The sequence below is a fragment of the Gorilla gorilla genome, chromosome 1 (genome assembly GCF_029281585.2).
Source record: "Gorilla gorilla gorilla isolate KB3781 chromosome 1, NHGRI_mGorGor1-v2.1_pri, whole genome shotgun sequence".
NCBI lineage: Eukaryota > Metazoa > Chordata > Mammalia > Primates > Hominidae > Gorilla > Gorilla gorilla.
The window spans coordinates 23,846,394-23,868,639 of NC_073224.2; the positions used below are offsets into that span (position 1 = coordinate 23,846,394).

At 42.4% G+C, this 22,246-nt stretch overlaps 1 protein-coding gene and 1 non-coding gene across 2 annotated transcripts; both read right to left on the reverse strand.

Annotated features, from left to right (window-relative positions):
* Positions 1-1,163: 1,163 nt before the first annotated feature.
* On the reverse strand, positions 1,164-20,867 carry TOMM20 (translocase of outer mitochondrial membrane 20). The gene is made up of 5 exons (XM_063707931.1): positions 20,414-20,867; positions 14,154-14,200; positions 11,638-11,719; positions 5,597-5,739; positions 1,164-3,938 (listed from the first exon to the last, which is right to left on the reverse strand). The coding sequence occupies exons 1-5, from the start codon at positions 20,532-20,534 to the stop codon at positions 3,894-3,896; spliced, it is 438 nt and encodes a 145-aa protein (XP_063564001.1). The 5' UTR covers positions 20,535-20,867; the 3' UTR covers positions 1,164-3,893.
* LOC115932347 (small nucleolar RNA SNORA14) lies at positions 19,621-19,755 on the reverse strand. The gene has a single exon (XR_004068636.1). It is a non-coding gene; the product is annotated as a small nucleolar RNA SNORA14 (small nucleolar RNA).
* Positions 20,868-22,246: the final 1,379 nt, after the last annotated feature.

Consider the following 22,246-nt stretch of genomic DNA (forward strand, 5'->3'; position numbering starts at 1 on the left):
TGGGTGTGGTGGCGCATGCCTGTAACCACAGCTGCTTGGGAGGCTGAGGCATGAGAATCGCTTGAACCTGAGAGGCATTCCAGCCTGGGCAATAGAGACTAACAAAACAGACAAGTTCTGAAACTCCTAGCCTCAGGTGATCCTCCCACCCCTTGGCCTACCCAAAGTGCTGGGATTACAGGTGAGCATGGCACCTGGTTTAAGGAGTTCTGGCAGAGGCCCTACTCCCTGCCCTGCGTCCTGTCTCCCATGGCCTCTGGCTCTAGCCCAAGCTTGTCCAACCTGTGGTCCAGGGCAGCTTTGAATGTGGCCCAATACAAACTTATAAGCTTTCTTAAAACACCATGAGATTTTTCTGCGAATTTTTTTTTTTTTTTTTTTTTAGCTCATCAGCTATTGTTAGTGTTAGTGTATTTTATGTGTGGCTGAAGACAATTTCTTCTTCCAATGTGGCCCAGGGAAACCAAAAGATTGGACACACCTGCTCTAGCCAACGTTCATTCCAGCCCTCCTGTGTCAATCTGCTCTTCAACTCAGCCTTTCAACACACTCAGGTCCTGCTTACCTGGGCAGTTTGTGGCAGGAGCTGTAGAGGCTAGGGCATACCCCCTTCCACCCTCTCCAAAGCATTACTTTTACTATTAATATAATAACTTTGGAGGTGGCAAAGAGAATTTTATGTTAGAGCAAAATTACAAAAACTCTCATAGATCTGATACTGATGACTTGTACACTTCAGATCATCATCAGTGACGTAGAATACAACGTATTCTCAGCCAGCACGTTCTGCTACCAATTAGCCGCTTTTTACAGTGCTAACGTACATATTCTGTCACCTTAACACAGCTGGTTTCTCTAACAAGCCTTCATGTTTCGCACATCAGCACCACCACCACTGAGCTCCTCTCACGAACCTGTTGTAACGGGCCTCCCAGGTGACTGCTATCTCCTGACGCTGGGCCCACCACCACCTGGAAACCCTCGGGCGCTGACACTACCACAGGGATTTTCTTCACCTGGAATCTGAAGCAAATGTGCATTCTCCTGGCAGAGAAGCCTGCGGCCCTAGACATCCTCAAAGACGTTAACAACAAAAAACCCACAGCTTTTAGACTCAATAAATTCAGCAGAGTTCACTTCTCCAAACATACGCCAAGCCAAAGTTTTCTCCAAGCCCTTTAATATTCACTTAAACAGTTGAGGCACAAGCAATAATAAAACTGCATTTTTTACGTTACAAAAAGATTTTGTATGTTATCTGCATGATATACCAATTTTCTCAATCTCTTCTGCAATAACATCTCATTAACACTCTGGTCCACATGTTGACTTAATAAAGTCAGAATGGCAGGTGGGAGGATGGTAAAATAAACTTACCAAGGGGCAAAAGGAACCAAACATTTACTGAGTGCCGACTATGCACGCTCTACTAGGTTTTACACACTTTACATAAACGTGAACCTAAGTTCTAGTTATCAGTTAACAGGCCAGCATTGCTACGGCCAGTAAGTCTATGTTTTCAATGTTCTTTCGCTTTTAAGTACGAATTGTGGAACAGAACTATATCTTTGCCCAAAGAAGCACGTCAACTGTTGCACTAATACATTATTTTCCATTTCCAAAGTTTTTGTTTTTAGTAAGTGTACCACATTAGCACATGGAAACGCCCAAGCTGTGTGTTAGTTCACTGAAATCTGGGGCTTTTTCGTTCTCACCTGCTGAGCACCATTTGGCCAGCATCACTACAACGAGCTGATTACATCACCTTGTAAAACTTAAGATGGGGATGAATAGTGTTTGGCAATTACATTTCTGGGAGAAAAAACTGCTGATTTTTTTCTTTAACTCGACACAGCTAGCTTTAAAAAGTGGTACCTCATTTTAAAGCACCAAAGTTGTCATTTAAATAAGAAAACGTACTTGGGTTAATGAACTGTAAAATGAAGATACCACTGCCTTTTCAAGCATTACAGCAAAGCCAATATGTTCAGAGCCAAGTGACACCCAGCTCATACTGCACTCCAGTTCCCAAGGAAATGGCGTTTCTACCCTCCCCAAACTTAAGCTGCCCCTCACTCCTCCAGCCAGCCCTCCTTTGTCTGAGCCCATTCTTTCCTTGCTGAGCTATCTGCCCCTTGCTCCCTTTCCCACCCCTGTTCTCCCTCTAACTGCCCCTCTATACATGTCTGGGCTGCTGCCTAAGACTTCTTAGCTGCCTGGTTAGTCACTGACCAATCACCACTACACTGCTTTGGATTTGGGATCCCACTAGTAAAACTAACTGGCATGTCTGTACTGGTCATCCCCCAAAAAAGCCCTCCTGTGTAACAAAAAAGCACTGTTTAAGGGTTCAGGATCACAAACCCTCAAGATACCCGAGAAAAGTCCTCAAATGTGAGTCGCTTAGTCTAACAGTAGAGGTAAGTTCAAAGATGAAATGTGACTTGTTCAAGGCTGTGCGGCTAATCAGAGGCAGAAACTAGACCTATTTCTCCTTCCACTACACCACAAAAAAACCGAGATTAATAATGATTAAGAAGAGTTTGTAAGTCAATCAAAATAAAATGCCTAGTACATAGGAAAAGTCTTTGGGATTTCTCCAGACTTTTAGACAGAACAAAGGCAATCTTTACAATGAGAACTGATCCTCAGTTCAACAGATGCCACCAAGTACCAAGGATCCTTACTCAGTTCTGAAACTGTGACTACGCAGAATATGTCACTATTTGAGAATAAGAGGTCCCACCTGCTCCATTCTTTTCAAGTCTTCAGTCACAAGGTTGCAACTTACTCTCATCGTTTAACAAGATAATCAAGTTGAAGTAGGATTAAGGAGGTACACTGAAGATAAAAGCAAAAGGCAACAAACATTTTTACAAGCAGATCATACCAGTTACCTTAAAAGTTTCGGATTAATTTACAGAGTAGTGACAGAACCATATAATTTCAGTGAAAATCAAGATAGTTATACCATTAAAAAAAAGATCAATTCAGAAATACTAAGTCAGGCAAGCATGCAAAATTCAGAATATAAAAAAATGCAGGGCCTGGTTGCCCACATACATTCCTCAGGTTAAGGTGGATTTAAAGATGCCCAACAGAACCCAATGAATCAGAAGCTAAAAGGGACATTTCAGTGATCAGCAGACGCATTCTCTCATGTAACAAATGGAGGGAAAGTGAGCACACATTAACTGGCGAAGCTCACAAGGCTAGATTAGGGGTGTACAGAAATCTAATCCCTGGTGCTATTTGCAACTACATATATTTAAAATACAAGGAGATAAATACCCAGAACACATTAAGCCTACTGATTTAAACAGAACATTTCAAGACTGATACACAGAAAGGGAAGGAAGCTGTTAACCCAGCACAGCAGCACACCTCACTTATTTACGTCTCAGAGATTAAATGGAAAGCAAGGATCAATCAAAACCTTTAGTGCTCAGTTTTCACAAACACAGTCAAGTCTATCAAATTTCCAGATTTACAGCAAAATGTGCCCTCTAAAAAAGTGTACATTCTTCAGTTTCTCCTATACTTTTTTTTTTTTTGCCTATCTTTCAAAACTGAGCACTGGGTATTTTTAACATAAGCCATGTCATATGTACAGTTTAACTATGTAACTATGTTTCAGGAATAAACAAAATCCATGATATTTTAGTAACTCATAGTGTATTTATAGAATGAAAAGTTCTCTATCAAAATACACTTCTCACTGGGAAAAATAAATAAAATAGACAAATAGATCTACACAAAGTAAACATTAACTTTGGTAGATTTCAGTGTAGTTCATAACAAGCATATTTGCCCTTATTCCCCCAGAGCTGCTCAACTACCAAGAATTTTTAAAATATTTTTAACTGAGATTTTATTATGTTGACATTTGTTTCTCATTCCACATCATCTTCAGCCAAGCTCTGAGCACTTACAATTCTCTGAAAGAAAAAAAAATAATTTTTTAAAGTGTCATAAGCATTTAATTAGGATTCTAACTTCAACATGAAATGCTCTTTGTATTCAAAGAACTGAATCTTAGTAAAGTTCACCCATTCTGACATTTAATTCAAAATGTAACACTTCACACACTGTTGGCATCCAAGAAAACAATGATCATACTACTGACAGTCCCATTTCAAAAGTCAAGTTAACAAAGGAGGCAGATCATTACATTATATATATTTTTAATTCAGATGGGGTCTCTGTAACCCAGGCTGGAGTACAGTAGCACAATCTCAGCTCACTGCAACCTCTGACTCCTGGGCTCAAGCGATCCTCCCCCACCTCAGCCTCCTGAGTAGCTGGAACCACAGACTCATGCCACCATGCCCGGCTAATTTTTTTTTCATTTTTGGTGGAGACAGGGTTTTACCATGTTGCCCAGGCTGGCCTTGAACTCCTGAGCTCAAGTGAGTGCTAGGATTATAGGGCATGAGACACTGTGTACAGCCATCATTACATAATATTACATCAGTCAATTATGTAACTAAAAACAAAAAGATTTTAAGATCTCTTTTCACTCCCAGGCAAACCAGGAACACTGATAATTGAGTGAAGGAGGTCATTTTTAAGGAATTAGGCTTCATAGTGAATTCACAAATATTCCAAAAGACATCACCCTCAGACCAATTTTCCAAAAGTACTATACTATGCTGCCTTTCAAATAGCGTAATATTAAACCGATGATTCCAGTATGAATCCTCTAGAACTAGAACCACATTAGTCTAAATAAAAACAATTTAGACAAAGTCCTTGGTTGTCCAACTCGTTCCCTCAAGTCGTTGGGACCTTTACTTTCTTTCCAGTCCTTTTCTAATTCAGTTGAGTAAAAATCAGTTTGAAAAATTAACCAGTCAGTTACTAACTATAAAGTTCTGTAAATACTTCCTATCATCATTCACTGTTTTAATCACACCAACTTGGGAAATCAACACATGTAACAGACACGCTATTCCAAAAAGCAAGATTCATTTGGGCTCCTTGAAAAGAACTCAAAACGAAGAGAAAGCATTTTCATTAACTCCTAATTTACACATAAGTTAATCTTTTACAGTATATTAATGCTATTTTGCATTTTTGAGTAGGGATTTGGGGATGTCGTCAAATAGCTCCAAACTCAAAGTGCACCTCAGCAGCAGCAGAGGCATGAGCCTTTACACAAGTAAGTCAGAGGGAATCCATGCTCCTGAACGTCTAGGCCCGATGTTTAGGCCCGAATGTCTAGGCTATAGCTATCTAGGCTCCTCTGTCAGATCACCTAACTGAAGGCATGGTCTCCTGGAAGAGTAGGCAGAAAGCTACTTGTAGAAAGTAGCCAAGAGTGACCTGAATTTGGACAGTTGACTACTAAGACCTGAGACTTATCACTAAGACACACACTTCCTGATCCACCTCCAGGGCACAATCACTAGATCTGGGCAGTCATCTGGATGTTTCCCACCAGAGAGGAAAATGTCAAGCGCTGATATCTCCCGTATTGTTTTCATTATACAGTTAAGTTTATTTCATCATGTTCACTAGGCTCATTTTAAAATGTCCCTAATCATTCGATTCTAAATCCCACTCACTTTTATGTCATAACATTCTAATTCCTTACCTGACTAATTGTTGGGAGCTTAGTCAGAAGCATCTGGAACACTGGTGGTGGAAGAGTTTGCTGTAAGACCTGCAGTAACTGCTGTGGCTGTCCACACACAGCAATTGCATTTGTCAGATGGTCTACGCCCTTCTCATATTCACCTGTAAGATTTACATAAAATTACATGTAACCTGAAAAGCCTTGGCCTTTGTCAAAATTAACTTTACACACTATCTCCAAATGATGCTGACCAAAAACACTAAGCAAGTAAAATACCGGAAATGACCTATAATGCATTCATATAACTATTATGAAGCTACTAACAAGAATGAGTCAGATTACATGTACTGATATGGAAGTGTTTCAAACATACGTAAGGGGGAAATCAATGTATAAAAATGTCAAAGTATATTACTATTTATATACTTGGAATATTTCTGAAAGACTACATTGGACAATTGCTAACAATCGCATAGTACTTTTCTGTAACACAGAACTAAAAGACTGGGGACTGGGGTAGAAAGAAGACCCAATTTCACATTAGGCCAAATCTTTGTACTATTTGAATGGTATCACATGGGAAGAAAAAAAAATTTTTAAGTGATACTAGCAGGAAAAATGGTCATACTAATGAAATATGACAGGAGAAATAAAGCCATGATTAACTCTGAGTGGGAGGGCTTATTTTCTTTTTCTTTTTTTTTTTTTTGAGACAGAGTCTCGCTGTCACCCAGGCTGGAGTGCAGTGGCACGATCTCGGCTCACTGCAGGCTCCGCTCCCCGGGGTTCAAGCCATTCTCCTGCCTCAGCCTCCCGCGCAGCTGGGACAACAGGCGCCCACCACCATGCCCGGCTAATTTTTTGTATTTTTAGTAGAGACGAGGTTTCACCGTGTTAGCCAGGATGGTCTCCATCTCCTGACCTCATGATCCGCCCGCCTCGGCCTCCCAAAGTGTTGGGATTACAGGCGTTAGCCATCGCGCCCGGCCTATTTTATCTATAAATATCCTTCAATAGACACATTATGTTTGAAAAAAATACTTAAGACTTACAGTTTTTCAAAGTTCACTTAATTCAATAAATAATAAGTATCTGCTATGTGCTCCTTGTCCTTAGTTAACTCCATTTTATTTATTTTTTGAGACACAATCTCCCCCTGCCACCCAGGCTGGAGTACAATGGTACAATCTTGGCTGACTGCAGCCTCAACCTCCTGGGCTCAAGCAATCCTCCCACCTCAACCTCCCAAGTAGCTAGGACCATAGGTGTGCACCACCACACCGGGCTAATTTTGCTAATTTTTTTTTTTGTAGAAACGGGGTCTCACTATGTTGCTCAGCCTGGTCTCAGACTCCTGGACTCAAGTAATCCTCCTGCCTCCGCCTCCCAATGTGCTGAGATTACAGGCATGAGCCACTGCACTCGGCCCTAATCCCACTCTAAATCAAACTCCAAAACTGTCCCAAAATATTTGAGCAAAACTATGCTATTAAATATTTTAAATTAAGCACTGTTCTGTATAGGAGGTTCCCATTAAAATATTTTAATGTGCCTTACATAAAAGTAACTCCATTAGATATATTTTTTAAAAATAATACGGCCAGGAGCAGTGGCTCATGCCTGTAATCCTAGCACTTTGGGAGGCCAAGGTGGGTGGATCACAAGGTCAGGAGTTCAGACCAGCCTGACCGACATGGTGAAACCCTACTGCTACTAAAAATACAAAAATTAGCAGGGTGCGGTGGCGCACACCTGTAATCCCAGCTACTTGGGAGGCCAAGGCAGGAGAATTGCTTGAACCTGGGAGGCGAAGCTTGCAGTGAGCCAAGATCGCACCACTGCACTCCAGCCTGGGCGACAGAGCGAGACTCTGTCTCAAAAAGAAATAAATAAAAATAAAAAAATAATAACAATACAAGTAGAGGAACAATTCTCAAGTCTGTCACATTTCTGTACTTCTGAGCAGATATTTACTGCCTTCGCTCCAAACTGTCTTTTCAAGGATGTTTGTACAGTAAACAACCTCAGAATATAAACTGCCTCCCTCTGGAGCAAAGGCAGGTTTGCAACATTACCTATGTGTAGGGAAAAGCACACACATGTTTACTGCCCATTATAAAAAATTCAGGATCCTTAAATTCAGGGCTCCTCTCCTATACGCAACCCACTACATGTACATGTGTCCCCCTTCTGCATTGCCATAGGAACTGTGGCTCGGGAAACCAGTGCAAATGCCAATACCCTTGTTACTATTATTGCAGTGAATAACGAGCTGTCCTTTGTCTCTAGCCCAGTGGTCTCATGTCTTTTGCCAGCATCCATGAAATTGGGGCAAACTAACATGTTAGCATGCAAGTAAGGTAAATCTCAGAAATGAACGGGAGCAGCGGCTCACACCTGTAATCCCAGCACTTAGGGAGGCCGAGATGGGTGGATCACCTGCGGTCAGTTCAAGACCAGCCTGGCCAACATGGTGAAACTCCGTCTCTACTAAAAATACAAAAATTAGGCCGGGGTGTGGTGGTTCACGCCTGTAATCCCAGCACTTTGGGAGGCTGAGGTGGGTGGATCACGAGGTCAAGATATCGAGACCATTCTGGCCAACATGGTGAAACCCGGTCTCTACTAAAAATACAAAAATTAGCTGAGCATGGTAGCACGTGCCTGTAGTCCCAGCTACTCAGGAGGCTGAGGCAAGAGAATCGCTTGAACCTGGAAGATGGAAGTTGCAGTGAGCCAAGATCATGCCACTGCACTCCAGCCTGGTGAAAGAGTGAGACTCCATCTCAAAAAAAAAAAAAATTAGCTGGGCCTGGTGGCACACGCCTGTAATCCCAGCTACTTGGGAGGCTGAGGCACAAGAATTGCTTGAACCCTCGCTTGAACCCGGGAGGTGGAAGTTGCAGTGAGCTGAGATTGCACCATTGCACTCCAGCCTGGGCAATAGAATGAGACGCCGTCTCAAAAACAAAACAAAACAAAACACCTCAGACCTTTTCCAGTTCTTAATACCATTAAGATCATTTTTTACTAGATTCTTTTTATTTACCAAACAATTTTCCATGATATAAATTCACAGGAAACTGATCTTAAAGAGTAAGAATGGGGCTGGGCACGGTGGCTCAAGCCTGTAATCCCAGCACTTTGGGAGGCCAAGGCGGGTGGATCACAAGGTCAGGATATTGAGACCAACCTGGCTAACACGGTGAAACCCCGTCTCTACTAAAAATACAAAAAACTAGCCGGGCGTGGTGGTGGGCGCCCGTAGTCCCAGCTACTCGGGAGGCTGAGGCAGGAGGATGACATGAACCAGGGAGGCAGAGCTTGCAGTGAGCGGAGATCACACCACTGCACTCCAGCCTGGGCGACAGAGCAACACTCCATCTCAAAAAAAAAAAAAAAAAAAAAAAAAAAGAGTAAGAATAGACCAGGTGCAGTGGCTCACACCCGTAATCCCAGCACTTTGGGAAGCCAAGGCAGGCGGATCACTTGAAGTCGGAGTTTGAGACTAGCCTGACCAACATGGTGAAACCCCCCCTCTACCAAAAATAGGAAAAAATTAGCCGGGCTTGGTGGTGCATGCCTATAATCCCAGCTACTCATGAGGCTGAGGCAGGAGAATCGCTTGAACCCGGGAGTCGGAGGTTGCAGTGAGCCGAGATCACGCCACTGCACTCCACCCACTGCACTCTGGGTGACAGAGTAAAACTCCACTTCAAAAAAAAAAAAAAAAAAAAGGAGAAAACAGTTTCAGATCAATCTTACTAATTTTTACCCAGCAAGCTGAGGATATTAAGTATGTCTTAGGGAATATCTCTACCATCATACCCGATGCACTTGACCCTGTCAGCTGACGGCAAGCCTGGGTATCAGGATAGTCACTGGTGTTCAGGCTCTTAAATCTGGTATATGTTTTCTGTGCTACCAATTGGCTGCTGTGGAAAGACTGAGAAACATTTTGGGTAAAATTTTGAGTACTGCGGGGTATCTGATGGCACCTGAGTATAAGTAAAAGTTTCCAAGAGCTTTCTTAACCTCTTGACCATCATCAGAAACAGGTGAATCTCCACTGCCAATGTGAGGACTATGATTGTCCCATCTACACAATGTTTCAGGATACTCCAATTGTGTAGGTCATTGTCATCTGGGTTCGCAGGCACCATCTTGGCCAATTCCTTTCCCAGGTATTGAAATGATGATGTAGTGATACCCATCACAAGGGATCCGACCCAGGGCTGCACACTGATCCATTGATGGTCAGTTTAGAATTACAGTAATCAAAAGATTGGCTAAGTCAGTTCCTGCTTCTGAATACATACTATAATTAAATCTCTTCTGAACTAGCACTGTTGATTACCGTATCTGCAGATTTAGCAACAATGCTGAAGAAGATACACTGACACAACCTCAGTTGCAGTGATCTTGTCATTTTGAGCTCCCTTCTTGTGCAAAGTGGATGTTGCTACAACTTTTGCTGACTGGATAGCCAGATCGTAAGTGGTATCTTTTGTTAATACAACAGCATGGAGAATATCATAAAATCTATCTATCAGCATAGGAAGATCAAACCCAGTGTTATGCGATGCAAGGAGCAGAGCAACTCAGCATGCAGCACTGCTTTAGCACTGAGGGGGAATGCTTTCCCTTTCCCCAATGCCTGGGTCCTCTCTCTCAGATTGATGGAGAAATTGCAGTGTGATGCCTGTAGGAGACTTGGAAATGTTTCCTGACTGGTGCCTATCTTGTACTCCTCTGCAGTTACAGATTTTATGTATACAGTTTTTAAGAGACAGCATATCATTCTGTTGCCCAGACTGAAATGCAGTGGCACCATCACAGCTCACTAGAGCCTCAAACTTCTGGGTTCAAGGTATCCTCCTACTTCAGTCTCCGAGTAGCTGGCTACAGGTGCATACTACTGCACCTGGTTTATTTTCTCATTTACTGTAGAGATAAGGGTCTCACTTTGTTATCGATGCTGGTCTCGAACTCCTGGCTTCCAGCAATCCTCCTGCCTCAGTTCCCCAAAGTGCTGGGAATACAGGCATGAGCCACCATGCCTGTCCCTACTCACTGATTTTTACCCCTTCCCAGTCTGTTGGCAATTTGAGTACTGTGACTCTTTAGGTCAAATTAATTGAGCAATTCTATTCATATCAAAAAAGTATTTCTTGGCAAAGGGGAGACATGATAAAGTTAGTTACCACCATTTTAAATGAATTAAACTCTCCCCATAAAAGAAACAACAAAACAAACTCATTCACACACAAATGCCCCACATCATGTAGTTCAATTCTATCTAAATCTATTGATACAGCAATCAGAATTTTAAAATATTTGATAGCAGTTTTAATAATGATAGCAACTACTTCAAATCTACTTTTGAGATTACTGAGTAAATTATGGTTCTCACGTTTGTCAATTTGATAATTTCAATTTCATTGCTGAACTTTAAAGATAGAATATTTTTTAGAAACTTCTTAGCACTGTTGATGAAATAAATGAAGTACAATGTAATGAAAAGGCTAAATTCTGGATCAGATAACAAGTTGGTTCTGAAATAAGGGGTCATGAACTCACCGTGTGACCTTGATTAGGTAAATTAACCTTCTCTGGGACCTTACATTAGCCATTCCTTCCTATAAATACTGGAAAAGATCTGAAGATTAGATGAAGGAGTTGAGGAGTATATTCCTAGCTCACATTCCTTCAGTTACTATTTACATATCGCACTATGGCTATACATTAGAAACTACTTCAGAGTAAAAGAACCTCATTTGTAAAAAGTTACTATCTTCTACATCATATGCTATAGCAAGAAAACCTAAAACTCACTTAAAATATATTATGGACAACAATATCCCACAAGGAATATTTCTTTCTAGAGCCAGTCTTACACAAAATAATCTTCCAATTATTAAGTGCCTAAAAACTTGTCTTGAGATACTTGGAGTACCTTTTCTAATAGCCAAATTACACAAACAAAGCCCCTCATCATTATAAATTTCTATCAGTGAGAAAAATTCTACCCATTTCCTTAGCTTTTCAATGACTATTACCTTGAGCTAGTAACTCTTCACCAAGCTGTATTTCTTCAAGGAAGAACTTCTGAACAGCTTCAGCATCTTTAAGGTCAGGTAACTGGAAATAAAATATTTAATAAATGACACCACAATTATGCCAGGGGATATAACCAATACACAGATATCAATAAAAATAAAACAACAAAAAACCAAATCACTCATTCTAAAAAAATCTGATAGAAGAACTTTACTCCTGAACAACACTTGCAGGAATTAAGAGTTCATCTACATTCAAATGAATAAAAGAAAAAACTTGAGTTTGTAGTTGAATAATTCTTAGAAAGCTCAACTCGAATGTAAAGAGAAAAGAGTGCAAAATCTATACCGTCTACGCACGTTACAATATTTTCGGATGCCATTATTGTAGATTTTTATACAACTGTAAGCAATTTGTCCTTATGATTCAACATTATTTTATACAGATTTTGTTGTTTTTGTTTTTGTTTTTTTGTTTTTTGAGACAGAGTCTCATTCTGTCACCCAGGCTGGAGTGCAGTGGCACAATCCCAGCTCACTGCAACTCCCACCTCCCGGATTCAAGCGATTCTCCTGCCTCAGCCTCCCGAGTAGCTGGGTGCCCGCCACCATGCCCAGCTAATTTTTGTATTTTTAGTAGAGATAGGGTTTCGCAATGTTGGCCAGGCTGGTCTCAAACTCCTGACCTCAGATGATCCACCCGCCTCGGCCTCCCAAAGTGCTAGGATTACAGGTATGAGCCACCGCACCCAGCCTACATTTTACATGCATCTAAAAGACTGTTTTTTGAGACAGGGTCTCACTCTGTCGCCCAGGCTGTAGTGCAGTAGTGTGATCACAGCTCAGTGCCTTCACCTCTCAGGATCAGGTGATCCTCCTACCTCAGCCTCTCTCTATAAAAAAAAATAAAAGATTAGCTAGGCATGGTGGTGCATGCCTATAGTCCAGCTACTAGGGAGGCTAAGGCAGGATTGCTTGAACACACGAGGTCAAGGCTGCAGTGAGCTGTGACTGCACCGCTACTGCACCCCAGCCTGGGTGACAGGGTGAGACCCTGTCTCAAAAAAAAAAAAAAAGAGGCCATTTTTATTTGAAAACCTAAACTTCAGTAGCTGGGTGCGGTGGCTCATGCCTGTAATCCCAGCACATTGGGAGGCCAAGGCGGGCCGATCACAAGGTCAAGAGATCGAGGCCATGCTGGCCAACACGGTGAAACCCCATCTCTACTAAAATACAAAAATTAGCTGGGCGTGGTGACACGCACCTGTAGTCCCAGCTGCTCGGGAGGCTGAGGCAGGAGAATTGCTTGAACCTGGGAGGCAGAGGTTGCAGTGAGCCAAGATCACACCACTGCACTACAGCCTGGTGACAGAGTGAGACTCCATCTCAAAAAAAAAAAAAAGAGAAAACCTAAACTTCCATTAGTGCAAGTTTTTGGTCCTTGAATTACACTGTACATATTCTTATTAACCTAGCCAACATAAGTGAAACAATTTAAATTTCTGAAAGTGGAGACATCTTTCACGCACTACCCCAGCATGTAGCAATAATTTAATTCTATTCTTGAATCTAAAAATACATACTGGTGCATGTCTCAATCTGTTTTCCTATGCCCTTAGAAATATAAGTTACCAAAAGCATAATAAACATATTACATACTTCAGAAAGGTAGTCTGATCCTACTAGAACAAAGTAGTTCCCTCCCATTTTCACTTCACTATTACCATGTCCAGTCAACTAGCTGTGTTTACACAACTGTTTCAAAATAACAAAATACACTGGTTAACTTAATTTTTCCTTGTCTCAACTTGCTTTAAAAAGAACCACTAATGATCCAGTAATCCAAGTCCTAAGAACCCAAACAACAGAACTCATCTCAATAAAAAGGAAAAGCTGCAAGCACAATGATTAACATTTACTTAATTTACTTACACACGCCACAGAACATTTTTTACCAAGTAGATAAACCTACATAGTCATTAAAAATAATCAAGAACTCAGGATCTATGAAAAGAAAAAATAAATTACAAGTTTTATATCCAGAACTGTGTACTGCAACAAGGCAAAAATTTGTCAGGGCAGTGGGATTCTGGATCAGTGGGCTTGAATAATCTTGAATAATTTTTGAAATAATAACCCATGGTTCTTTTACAGGAAGTTGGAGTAAAGAAATTAAATCTTAAGTGTAATATTGTATCATTTTGAAGCAGCTGATTAGGAACTTTTCATCTTCTGGTGCAAATGTCTTGAGGCCCTCATCTTGCTCCTTAATTATTGTTCATACAGTAAGCTGTTTGTTGTTATGGCCAGCAAAAGAAATAATGAAGGACTTGATAACTGTCAGTGGAACTACGTTATTCACCTACTCCTAAAAATAAGCTGTATTTTAAAATAAAAAAGCAATGTCCAGTATCAAACTAGCTTTTTCCAATTACATTTTAATTACATTTCCAATTACAGATTTTAAAATAATATTTCTACAAAATATATAATTTAAACAGAAACCAGAATATTACCTTGGAAAGCCCAGCTCTCTCCTTGGCAAGCTTCTGTTTCTTTCTTCCTGCAAGAAATGCAAAGTTATATTTACATTTTGTCATTATAAAAATGGGAATCAAAAGAATTCTAACTGCTGTGGCAGTCATTAATTCCATTTGCAAAACATTTCTAACTCTAGGAATCTATCCCTCCCTGTGATCTGTCAAGAGCATATGACATGTTCTGGTCAATGAGCTGTAGGAAATGTGACACTGTACTGGAGCGTTCTCCTTCCCTTTAGGGCAGAAGATCTAGCAATTTGCAAGATGGAGATAGCTCCAACAGCTGGACTTCTAAAGTAATTACAATAAGCAGATCGAGTCCCCCCTTCCAACCAACAAAGGATATGTAACAGGGGCAAGAATTAGGCCACTAGTATTAGGGAGTTTTATTACTGAAATATGCCAGATTATATCTTTACTCAATGTTGCAAACTGGCATTCTTAAATGAAAGAAAAAATCTAAAGTGTACAGGAGGCATATGATGGTTACATGAAAATACTATACCACTTAAAGGTACCTGAGCATCATCAGAATTTGGTATCCAGGGGAGGCCTGGAACCAATCACTCAAGGATACTGATGCAGGACTACACCTGAAGTGATAATCACTAAAAACTACCAACGACATAGAGAGTAACTACTGACATAGTTAAGAAAATGTAAGGCTCCAATACTTATTATTAGCTAATACTTATTAGCTGGGTGATCTTAGGCAAATCTCTCACTCGCCCAAGATAAGGTCTAACCTTAGAGGACTACAGTGAGAAACAAAAGCCATGAAACAAGCAAATGTCCTCTGAAAACCCTAAAGCACTCTACAAATCCAAGCTTCAATGTATGACTAAAGAGGTCTGAGGGCCGGGCCCAGTGGCTCATGTTTAATCCCAGCACTTTAGGAGGCTGAGCCAGGCAGATCACAAGGTCAGGAGTTCGAGACCAGCCTGGCCAACATAGTGAAACCCCATCTCTACTAAAAATACAAAAATTAGCCGGGCATGGTGGCGGGCGCCTGTAGTCCCAGCTACTCAGGAGGCTGAGGCAGGAGAATTGCTTGAACCCAGGAGGTGGAGGTTGCAGTGAGCAGAGACTGTGCCACTGCACTTCAGCCTGGGCAACAGAGCGACACTCTGTCTCAAAAAAGAGGTCTCCCTACCTGCAGACAGAAGGTTCATTTACTATGGTCAAGGTACCTTTTCTTAGTCAACCCTCATAAACTGGATTTCATCACACCAGCATCAGATACCCACTCGTCTCCCATAGAGTGCTACCACTGTAAGGCTTAAATACAATTCTAGCCATTTCAACAGAAAAAGTATGCATTAAAGTTGATCTTATGTATTAATCTGAAGGCTGCTAATTTTTCTAAGTACCTTACTTAAGTGTTCATCACTGCACAACTAACTGTGGGGAAAAAGGACAAAGAACATAATTCAACCCTCCATTTGCTTATGGGTTTTTGTTCTCTTAAGGCAGAAAATAACGAGTGATAACAGACAACAATATCCAATTGCTAAATATCGTGGTCTACACTGGAACCTGTACTGGAGGAAGCGTAGTAAAGAAAAGAAATGGAAGACTTCAAAGGATCTGGACATGAAGACAAGGAAAGCTTGGATGTGAGCACTAAGTTTTAGATGCTACATGCGAGACACTGTTCTAAATGTTTATTAGCTTATTTAATCCTCACAACAACATTAAAAGAGTTACAGCTGGGCACAGTGGCTCACGCCTGTAATCCCAGCACTTTGGGAGGCCAAGGCGGGAGGATCACTGGAGGTCAGGAGTTCGAGACCACCCTGGTTGATACGGTGAAACCCCGTCTCTACTAAAATACAAAAAATTAGCCAGGTATGGTGGCAGGCGCCTGTAGTCCTAGCTACTCGAGAGGCTGTAGCAAGAGGATCACTTGAACCTGGGAGTTTGAGGTTGCAGTAAGCTGAGATAGCACCACTGCGCTCCAGCCTGGGCCACAGAGTGAGACTCCGTCTCAAACAAAAACAAAAAACAAAATCCAGGTACTATTGTCATCCCCATTTTCCAGATGAGAAAATGTACCAAGGTCACAATTACTTACTGGTGGAATGGCAACTCAAACCCAGGCTTTTGGACTTGAAACATGACTCTCTTCTGCCTCTATAGTTAATAGTGTGGAGAAGTAAAGATGTTATTACCATCAAAACAAAAGGTACCTCAGAAATGAATGTGCCAAGTTTGTGGGATCAACTGTATGTGAGACATACAATTTGCTAAACCAGAATTTAGGGAAAATGACAAAACTGATAATGAAACCCAGGAAAGTGAAACTGAGTCATAAGTTTTTTTAATAAGGTGGGGAGGAGTGTGTGATTGCCACTGAATACATTTAACTGATACAGCTACCAAATTTTAAGATCACTTAGTTGCTTTACATTTTTAGCAATAAGATTAAAATTCTGGCTTTAGTTTCATGATACAATTAACTTATTACATTAACATATTTTCAGATATAGTATAATGCAGTATCTCTGTGATAAAGGGACAGATGGTAATCAACTGAAAAACCATGAAGAAATTTAACAATGAGCAAAATCAAGCCTTGACTCAATGTTTCCAAGATTTATTCATTTAAATAAGATGCTTAATATATTTTTAATGTGTCATTTTATCCGTCCCATATAAGTGAAATGCACCTGCAGCTGGCATTGTAATTTGGCAAATTACATTTCATTTACTCATAATTTAGAATGATAAAAACTACGCTTCAAGGATCCTGATACTCTGCTTTTGCTAACAGGTGACAAAAAGTCTAAATAAATTAGGATCCCAAATTTAACCTCAAGCCTCATTTTAAACAATATAAGGCTCTCTTCTTTTATTTTTTATTTTTTTTCTTTTTGAGACGGAGTCTCGCTCTGTCGCCCAGGCGGGAGTGCAGTGGCGTCATCTCGGCTCACTGTAAGCTCCGCCTCCCGAGTTCACGCCATTCTCCTGCCTCAGCCTCCCCAGCAGGTGGGACTACAGGCACCCGACACCACGCCCGGCTAAGTTTTTCTATTTTTTAGTAAAGACGGGGTTTCACCATGTTAGCCAGGATGGTCTCGATCTCCTGACCTTGTGATCCGCCTGCCTCGGCCTCCCAAAGTGCTGGGTTTACAGGCATGAGCCACCAGGCCCGGCCGCCTAAGTCTCTCTTCTTAACGAAAAAGAAAGCCAATGAGCTACATGCCTTATGTGAGAAACTGCTCTTTTATTGCAGATGTAAATATTCTATTGGAAATAAGACTAGAAAAACCCAAAATTTAAAAAAAATTAATTTTAAAAACTCAAAATTAACTGAACAGAATTTCATTCCACAAAGGCAAAATACCCCTAAACTTTTTAAAATCAGCCAGTCACGCAATTGCACTTTTTTTTTTTTTTTTGAGACCGAGTCTCGCTCTGTCCCCAGGCTGGAGTGCAGTGGCGCCATCTCGGCTCACTGCAACCTCAGCCTCCCAGGTTCAAGCGATCTTCCTACCTCAGTCTCCCAAGTAGCTGGGACTACAGGTGCGTGCCACCACGCCCAGCTAATTTTTTTTTTGTATTTTTAGTAGAGATGGGGTTTCACCATGCTGACCAGGCTGGTCTCAATCTCCTGACCTCATGATCTTCCCACCTTGGCCTCCCAAGGTGCTGGGATTACAGGCGTGAGTCACTGCGCCTGGCCTACATATATATATAGATAGATAGATAGATATAAATATAGATATAAATATATATAGAGACAGACAGACACACACACACACACACACACACACACACACACACGTATATTTTGGAGACAGAGTCTTGCTCTGTCCCCCCAGGATGGAGTGCAGTGGTGCAGTCTCTGCTCACTGCAACCTCCACCTTCCACATTCCAGCAATTCTGCCTCAGCCTCCCAAGCAGCTGGGACTACCGGCGTGCACCACCACACCTGGCTAATTTTTGTATTTTTAGCAGAGTGGGGGTTTCACCATGCTGGCCAGGCTGCTTGAACTCCTGACATGAGGTGATCCGCCCACCTCGGCCTCCCAAAGTGCTGAGATTACTAGCGTTGAGCCACCACACCCAGCCGCAATTACCTTTAAACAGACTGCAAGATTATTCTAAATAAATTTTACAAAAACATCAAACAACAAAATATTTCTACTCATAAAAATATCTCATCCGGACGCGGTGGCTCACGCCTGTAATCCCAGCACTTTGGGAGGCTGAGACGGGCAGATCATGAAGTCAGGACTTCGAGACCAACCTAGCCAATATGGTGAAACCCTGTCTCTACTAAAAATACAAAAATTAGCCTGGCATGGTGGTGTGCGCCCGTAATCCCAGCTACTCAGGAGGCTGAGGCAGAATTGCTTGAACCCGGGAGGCGGAGGTTGCAATGATCCGAGATCACCCCACTGCACTGGCCTGGCGACAGAGCGAGACTCAAACAAACAAACAACAACAACAAAAAATCTCTAGCAGTCATCAATTACCATGTGTGAGGAACAGGACTAAAACTCTACACTATACCATTTTACAAAAAGGGAAAACTAAAGCTTGAAGTTACTTGCCTAAAGTTACTGCTGCAGCTAAGTAATTCACTGTAATCATTAGGTTGCCGCTAAGTCCAGAAAAAACAATTTTAGATTGAAAATGATGGAGAAGTTATTTTGAAATAACATTCCTCCATTTGTCTAAAATGATAGCTCTTGTTTCTGCAACAGGACTTCAGGGTTTCCAACGGAAGATAGGGTTAATCCATTCTTTATAACTCTGCATTTGTACCAAAACCCCCAGCTGTCACCCATTTTGGCAACTACAGGACAATAACCCGAAGGCAGAATGACTACCAGCATTTATGGAGGAGGATTTCCTATGTCAGAAAACGTGGAAGGCAATTCAAACATCTCAACCTTCACAAGACCAACAAGAGGTAGGTGGCATTACCTGATTTTACAACTACAGAAATTAGGATTCAGAAACCCCAAATTATGCCGCTAACCTGGCCCTAGAAATTCAGGGTCTGAATCTAAAACAGTATTCTATTAGTCTGCCTAGTCATAAATCAAATTATGTCTATATCCCTTCCCTCCTAAAACATAAGAAAGCTGGAACTAGATGTCTGATTCTTAGTGCTAGTAAGATCAGCGCTGCAGTCACTGCTCACACATGGCTACTGAACACTTGAAATGACTTAGTATAGCTGAATTAAACCGTAACCACTGTTACTTAAGTAAACAATAATCCCTTCTTTGTACACCTTGGGCTTTAGTAACTTATGTATCCATTTTAATTCCAAAAACTAATTTGGCTGAACAACCAAGATAAGCCAAAAAATATTTCTTATTGCAACAAATTTGCTCTTCAGTGATGCGAATGAAGATTCTCCGAAAATTCAAGGTGGATCACAACGGTTTTCATGACACGATTCCCCTCTGGTAGACCTCTCTTAAAAGATGTCGCAGGTATGAAATAAGACTGAGCCACGGGAGAAGCGCAGCCCTTTGGACTCCCCGGCAATTTCTATAGCATTCACTCATATCTTGGAAGCACTTAGAACGAAGCTACCAAGAGGGTTTAAGAATGCAGCAATGAGCCAGGCGGATCATCTAAGGTCAGGAGTTCGAGACTAGCCTGACCAACATGGTGAAACCCCGTCTCTACTAAACACAAAAAATCACCGGGCGTGGTGACGCCCGACTGTAATCCCAGCTACTGGGGAGACTGAGGCAGGAGAAGCGCTTGAACTCGGGAGGCGGAGGTTGCAGTGAGCCGAGATCGCGCCACTGCACTACAGCCTGGGCGACAGAGTGAGATTCCGTCTCAAAAAAAAAGAATGCAACAATGATACTGCACTGAGCATGCGGATTTAGCCTCAGACTAAAATTTGCGACAAAAATGCACGACTTTTTAGTTAGGAGTAGAGGTTTAAAAAGATGAACGACAAAAAAAGAGACAACCTCTTCCCCAGGCCACACACACCGGAGATTGTAACAGAAATCAAGAGTGCATTTGCACGGCTGAAGTGTCTGGGGAAAACAAAACGGGAAAAATCCTTCCTCCAAAATGGAATTCCTACGGGGCACTAGAGCCCCCTGAGCGGCGCAGCCAGCGCCATCGCCTATTGAGGGCCGCACCACGCGGTCGCCCTGCGCGGCCCACAGGCTGGGGGGAGGCAATGACCCCTCCTGTGAAGGGCGGCGGCCGAAGGCAGCAAGCCTGGCCAGGGGAGAGAGGACCCACTCACGTTCTCGAAGCCTGTTCTTGAAGTTGGGGTCACTTCGTCTTTTGCGGTCGAAGTAGATGCAGTACCCAATGAAAAGGGCCCCGCATACACCGGCGGCGATGGCGCTGTTCCGACCCACCATCTTCTCTACAACGCTGAGCGTGGACGGTGGCGGCAGGGACCGCGAAGGAGCGGTGGGCCACGAACCCTCAGAGCGGTCGGCGCAGCTCACACCCGACCGCCGCGGGCCAGGAACACGGAAAGGCCGAGCACACGCCACTTCCGGTCCCAGTCAACTAAGGGCCTCGAGGTCGTCCGCGGCAGAGCCTGAGCAGAGGCCCAGAGCGCGGCTCCTGCGCCTGCGCAGTGGGCCACGCCGGCGTTTCCCGTGCGCCGCTGGGTGTACGCACTGGAGTCGGGAATTTGCACGTGACCACGGACTTTTTTTCATATCCGCCGACCATGCTGTAACGAGGCGTACGCGTTGCTGGCGTGCACGTACTCAGAAGACTAGCTGACAGCCTTGTTTGTGGCAGACAAAGATGCTGGGTCCCAGACTGCGAATGCTTCATCTTGTCTAACACAGGCAGCCTGTGACTTGTTTGAATTAAACCGTACTTTCTTTTCAGGTTGCCACAATCCATTGTGCGTAGTGGTTCCATTTCAAAAGAATGTTACAGGATAGCCTCATTTTATGATAACTGGAATAAAATTAAATGGAGTAATTTCTTGAAAAATATACACAATTGAAGAAAAAATAGAAAACGTGAATTGTTTTATAGCCACATGAAAACATACACATGATCAGGCCAGGCGCGGTGGCTCACGCCTGTAATCTCAGCACTTTGGGAGGCCGAGGCAGGCGGATCACTTAAGGCCAGGAGTTTCAGACCAGCCTGGCCAACATGGTGAAACCCTGTCTCTACTAAAAATACAAAAATTAGCTGGCCATGGTGGCCGGGGCCTGTAATCCCAGCTACTCTGGAGGCTGAGGCGGGAGAATTGCTTGAACCAGGAGGCAGAGGTTGCAGTGAGCCAAGATCAAGCCACTGCACTCCAGCCTGAGTGACAGATCAGGAGTCCGTCTCAAAAAAATAAAATATATATATATATGATCTAAGTTAAGATATTCTGACAAGGAAAATCGTGGGCAGAAAGCAGGCATTAAACACTGTAAGTTGAGGGGTATCGAAGTCAAGCATCAGTGTCAAGAGATATTGGAACCAGAGCTACCTTACCTTGAATAGAGGCTGGGTAAAATGAGGCTGAGACCTATTGGGGCACATTCCCAGGAAGTTTGGCATTCTTGGTCACAGGATATTTACAGGGAAGGGAACAAGTTAATAATGTTTACCTAACAGACCCAGGAAATGTCCTGATGTCCTGATATCTTAAGAACAAAAGCATTCTTAGTTTAATTTTCCCTTTAAAGATAATATTGATCCTTGCAGAAGACAGTAGTTACACAGGATTAACAGTCCTTTGACAAAGACCAGGCAGTGTCTCACACCTGTAACCCCAGCACTTTGGGAGGCCCAGATGGGCGGATAGCTTGAGCCCAAGAGTTCAACACCAGCCTGGGCAACATACTGAGACCCCATCTCCACAAAAAAATTAAAAACTTAGCCAGGCATGGTGGCACACACCTGTGGTCCCAACTACATGGGGAATGACGCGGGAGGATCCCTTAATCCCAGGAGGTTGAGGCTGCAGTTGAGTTATGATTGTACCACTGCAGTCCAAACTGGGTGACAGGGTAAGACCTTGTCTCAAAACAAACACAAAAAAAATCCTTTGTCACAAGCTCTTGGAGTAGAGCTCATCTTCCTCATTATTTTTTTGCTGTTCAATACA

Coding starts and splice junctions, on each gene's coding strand:
- TOMM20 (XM_063707931.1), bottom strand. CDS start 20,534: ATGGTGGGTCGGAACAGCGCCATCGCCGCCGGTGTATGCGGGGCCCTT. Junction 11,720..14,153: donor AGAGAGCTGGGCTTTCCAAG/GTAATATTCTGG, acceptor TTTTATTTCCAG/TTACCTGACCTTAAAGATGC. Junction 5,740..11,637: donor TGAAGAGTTACTAGCTCAAG/GTAATAGTCATT, acceptor TAAATCTTACAG/GTGAATATGAGAAGGGCGTA.